Raw genomic sequence first — 5000 nt, forward strand, 5'->3', positions numbered from 1 at the left:
TGTGTACCCGGGCAGGCGCTCCAGCTCTTGTGAATGACACTGACAGATTTACTACCCTGCCCATCTGTATTAAGTCCTGTGTTTATTATCCAGAGTCATATCTCTGCCATACATCATCATTCTCTACATCATTCTCAACGCTACCCAAACACAGGCTGGGCCAGCTATAGACACGCCATGGTACGTGCTGCAGTACTCTTCAATATGGGCTGATCTACCTCATGGGCAGCTAGCTGGCTAGCTCGCAAGCTATCACACAGCCAGACACTAACATCTGCCTGCTCACACCTCACATTTGCAGTGCAGAGTTGCATTGCCAAGAGTTAACTCTTTGGAGAGAAGGATTTTCATTTGACAGGTAGACACTGTGTTCCATTTTGGAATTATGCCGTTTTCTAGTTTGGAATTCTAGACTGTTCTATTTTTGCATAATCTAATCCAAAACCCTGCAATCAATGTTCTAATCTAGAATCATTCAGATTTATTGTGGAATTATAAAGTCAGAATCCAGAATGCTATTTTGAGTGTTCTAGATGTGTTAGTGGTCCATTTTGATGGCATCAATTACAATTAACCAGAAGTTATTAACAGGAGCCACCAAGTCCTTCGACATGAACCAAGCGGTAACTGAGACAATGAGCTTAAAGAAGGATCAGATTGGTTCCTCAGAAAAGTTACTTCCTGCATTAGGACTAGCGTCTGCGTCTGAGGGAGCGAGGAATGGAAAGAAGGGGTAGGAAAAGAGAGATATGGGCGTAGAGAGAGAGAAAGAGAGAGGAGAGAGGAAGATGAAGAGAGACAGAGAGAGCGATGAAGAGAGAGAGGGAAATTAAAACAAGGGGTAGGTAAAGAGAGATATTGGCGTAGAGAGAGAGACAGAGAGAGGAGAGAGGAAGATGAAGAGAGACAGAGAGAGCGATGAAGAGAGAGAGGGAAGGGTACAGAGACAGAAATAGCCCTCCTCCTGCTACTCTCATCTGGCCTCCTGTTGTAAAGTCTGGAAACTCTTCCGTCCCGAATCCCCTCAGATCTCTACTGAGCTACAAAGCAGCAATAAAGTCTGAATATGCTTTTTGTCTGCATCTTCCACCGTTTCACAGATCCTCAGTGTTCTAGACCCATATGGGAAGGTAGTCAACACTTTGTTCTCTTTGTGTGTGGGGCCAAGCCAGGGCGGGCAGAGCAGAGCAGAGGCAGGCCACTCCCATGGGTCTTTCACCTCCACACATAAAAGAAAAGGTGTTTTTCTGGTCAGAAAAAAGACATATTTTTTTCTTTCTCCTCTGCTCCTGCTTTACTGCCATCTGACTAGGGGTGAAACAGTCTGAATCCTGCCAAACGCATTAAAGCCAGCATCTGTCCAACAGATTTGTGCAGCCGGTACAGTGTGTATGTGTATGTGGGTGGGTGTGGGGGTGGATGGGTACAAGGGTAGCTGAGTGCATGGAGAGGGTGGTGGGATGACTCTCTCCTCTACAGCATTAGCCAAAGGTATATCGCTCGCTAGGAAGCTGAACATTCACACACGCCACAGATATGGGTTACAAAGGCATTACGGCCCAGGGAGCACAACAATCTCTTCGTCATTTTATTATATGTTGGCACAATGTAAAAAACATGGAAGATCAGCCACATGATGTATAACACTATCCCCATCCATCCATATAATATAGTCATTCTGCCAATCTTTCTTTTACAGGATATTGCTGTACCAATAAGGGAGGACTTACACAGACCAGACCAGACCTCTACAAATCCTCCAGCTTTGGTCTAACCAGGGAGGGTGTCCACACATTCCAATTGCTCTGGGGTTTTAAATCAAGGCCTCCAAATTCCACAGGCGATTCTGGGACCCCCCCCCCTCTCTCTCTGGCCAGACAGCTATTCTTCCCTTCTCTCTCTCTTCCCATGTCACCCCCCCTTCTCTCTCTCTGCCCACATCACCCCCCCTTCTCTCTCTCTGCCCACATCACCCCCCTTCTCTCTCTCTGCCCACATCACCCCCCCTTCTCTCTCTCTGCCCACATCACCCCCCCTTCTCTCTCTCTGCCCACATCACCCCCCCTTCTCTCTCTCTGCCCACATCACCCCCCCTTCTCTCTCTCTGCCCACATCCTCCCCCCTTCTCTCTCTGGCCACGACGGCTTCCCTTCTCTCTCTCTGCTCCCCCTTCTCTCTGCCCATGACGGCTACTCTTCCCTTCTCTCTCTCTGCCCATGTCACCCCCCCTTCTCTCTCTCTGCCCACATCACCCCCCTTCTCTCTCTCTGCCCACATCACCCCCCCTTCTCTCTCTCTGCCCACATCATCCCCCCTTCTCTCTCTGGCCACGACGGCTTCCCTTCTCTCTCTCTGCTCCCCCTTCTCTCTGCCCATGACGGCTACTCTTCCCTTCTCTTGTCTGTCTCACTCACTCTTTGCTCACAGTTTGATAACTTACAAACCCATAGACTTTGCGTGTGAGTGTGTGTGTGTGTATGACACCATAAACTAAACTATTATCTAAGAGCATGATGTAGGATTGCTTTTCACCCTAGTCTCCTTTTTCAGAGAAAATAAATAGTTATACTGATATGGTTATACTTTAAATTGCCCTGGAGTTGGTCTTGTACCTTGGCCTTTAATCATTGCTAATAAAAACACATTTTTCCCTATTATGATTTAATGGCTGCCAATGTCTTATGTAGCCGAGCTGGTTACTGTCAGACGCTAAATCAACTGCTGTGAACACACAGCCAAGAGCTGAGCTACAGGACACACACACATACACCACCCCACACACACACAGTGTCAGATGTTGTTAGGCCTGGTCAATAGATCCTCATTAGGTTCATATAGTGCAGTAGATCCTTCAGGTCAGGATCCTGGGCGAACAATATTTTCACACTGTAAACTATTTATATCTCTCTGTCTCTGAGGGACCTGTTTATTTCATGTTTACAGTGTTCTAAGATGTTCTCTGTGTGTGTGTGTGTGTGTGTGTGTGTGTGTGTGTGTGTGTGTGTGTGTGTGTGTGTGTGTGTGTGTGTGTGTGTGTGTGTGTGAGTGTGTGTGTGTGTGTGTGTGTGTGTGTGTGTGTGTGTGTGTGTGTGTGTGTGTGTGTTGTGTTGTGTGTGACACTGTTGCATGGTGGCCTTTCTGTCTGTGACTACAGTATGCCGCCAACGCTTATCTAAATTTATAACAGAACTCAATTAACTTTGATTTCAGACATCATATTAATACCAGTGAAAATACTCTCTCCTTTCACTCTTACAGGAAAGAGAAGGGATGAGGTAGGAGAGAGGGATGATAGAGGCAGAGAGGAGAGGGAGCTAAATCAGCTCTACCTGTTGGTTAATGGCTAATATAAGCCAGGTGGTGCCAGAATGCCGATCTCTAACACCCTGCTACAAACACAGGGCCACCACTAATAGACCTCACGTAACAACGCCTTACAAACCACTGGCTGGATGACATCATGCTATTAAAGAGGCCTAGGCCCTGTTGCATAATCACTGTATTATGCCGCTACGTTGTTTGGTGTGTTGGTGTGTTGATGGCTGTCGTGTGTACGCTGGGGGTGTTATGTTACAACAGGAGTGACTGGTACCTTGTACAGCCTAATGGCAGCCTCGTGTCGCTGGTTGGTGGCGTGCAGCCGCAGTTTATCCACGCTGTTGCTGTAGTAGTCGCACGCGTTGCACTTCAGGTGCACAGGGTTGCCGATGGCGACGCACTTTAACCTCCACTGGTTGCCTTTCCCGCCTTCCTTGATGTGCGCCACCAGCTGCTGTTTCTGCATGTGTTTGTCTGTCTTACAGTGCAGCTGGAAGTTGGCCTTGAGCTGGGTGTTGTAGGTGCACAGCTTGCACTGGTACACATCTCCCACAATGCCACGCCACTCATCCTCGGGCAGGGTGCGTTCTGCGTTGACGTGGGCGCCCAGCGCCTCCAGGCTATCGGAGGTGAAGCGACTGCAGACAGAACACTGGTAGAGACGGAGCGACGGGTCGCTGATGGGCGGAGAGAGCTCACCACTGCCTCCAGCGCCCCTGCCGCCGGAGAGGACAGACAGGTCATCAGCCATCAGCTGACCACTGGCTAGACGCAGCTCCGCAGACAAGTCATTATTCACTGGGGACAAAGAGAGAGAGAGAGGGATGGTCAGAGAGGGTGGGGGGAGAAAGAGAAAGAGCAAGAGAGATATAGAGGAGAGAATGGTGGTCAGGAAGACAAGAGGGATACGAGAGAGAGAAAGAGGAAAATGAAAGAAGAGAAGATAGAGTGAGCAGGAAAGAAAGATAATGAGTGAAAGTAGGTGAAACTCACAATGTACAACCAATAAAGAAAGCAAGAAAGTCAGACAGAGAAAGACAAAGAGGATAGAAAGTCAGACAGAGAAATACAAAGAGGATAGATAGTCAGACAGAGAAATACAAAGAGGATAGAAAGTCAGACAGAGAAATACAAAGAGGATAGAAAGTCAGACAGAGAAAGACAAAGAGGATAGAAAGTCAGACAGAGAAAGACAAAGAGGATAGAAAGTCAGACAGAGAAATGCAAAGAGGATAGAACGTCAGACAGAGAAATACAAAGAGGATAGAAAGTCAGACAGAGAAAGACAAAGAGGATAGAAAGTCAGACAGAGAAATGCAAAGAGGATAGAACGTCAGACAGAGAAATACAAAGAGGATAGAAAGTCAGACAGAGAAAGACAAAGAGGATAGAAAGTCAGATAGAGAAAGACAAAGAGGATAGAAAGTCAGACAGAGAAATGCAAAGAGGATAGAACGTCAGACAGAGAAATACAAAGAGGATAGAAAGACAGAGAAAGACAAAGAGGATAGAAAGTCAGACAGAGAAAGACAAAGAGGATAGAAAGTCAGACAGAGAAATACAAAGAGGATAGAAAGTCAGACAGAGAAATACAAAGAGGATAGAAAGTCAGACAGAGAATGACAAAGATGATAGAAAGTCAGACAGAGAAAGACAAAGAGGATAGAACGGCAGAGAGAAAG

At 47.0% G+C, this 5000-nt stretch overlaps 1 protein-coding gene across 2 annotated transcripts in view; it reads right to left on the reverse strand.

Moving 5' to 3' along the window:
• zfhx4 (zinc finger homeobox 4) overlaps positions 1-5000 on the reverse strand; it is a 130123-nt gene that overhangs the window by 77453 nt on the left and 47670 nt on the right. For both annotated transcript variants that reach the window (XM_036935113.1, XM_036935111.1), the window contains exon 5: positions 3593-4116. In XM_036935113.1, the coding sequence (XP_036791008.1) occupies positions 3593-4116 (524 nt within the window). The remainder of the gene's footprint in view (positions 1-3592; positions 4117-5000) is intronic.

The sequence above is a fragment of the Oncorhynchus mykiss genome, chromosome 11 (assembly GCF_013265735.2).
Source record: "Oncorhynchus mykiss isolate Arlee chromosome 11, USDA_OmykA_1.1, whole genome shotgun sequence".
Classification (NCBI taxonomy): domain Eukaryota; kingdom Metazoa; phylum Chordata; class Actinopteri; order Salmoniformes; family Salmonidae; genus Oncorhynchus; species Oncorhynchus mykiss.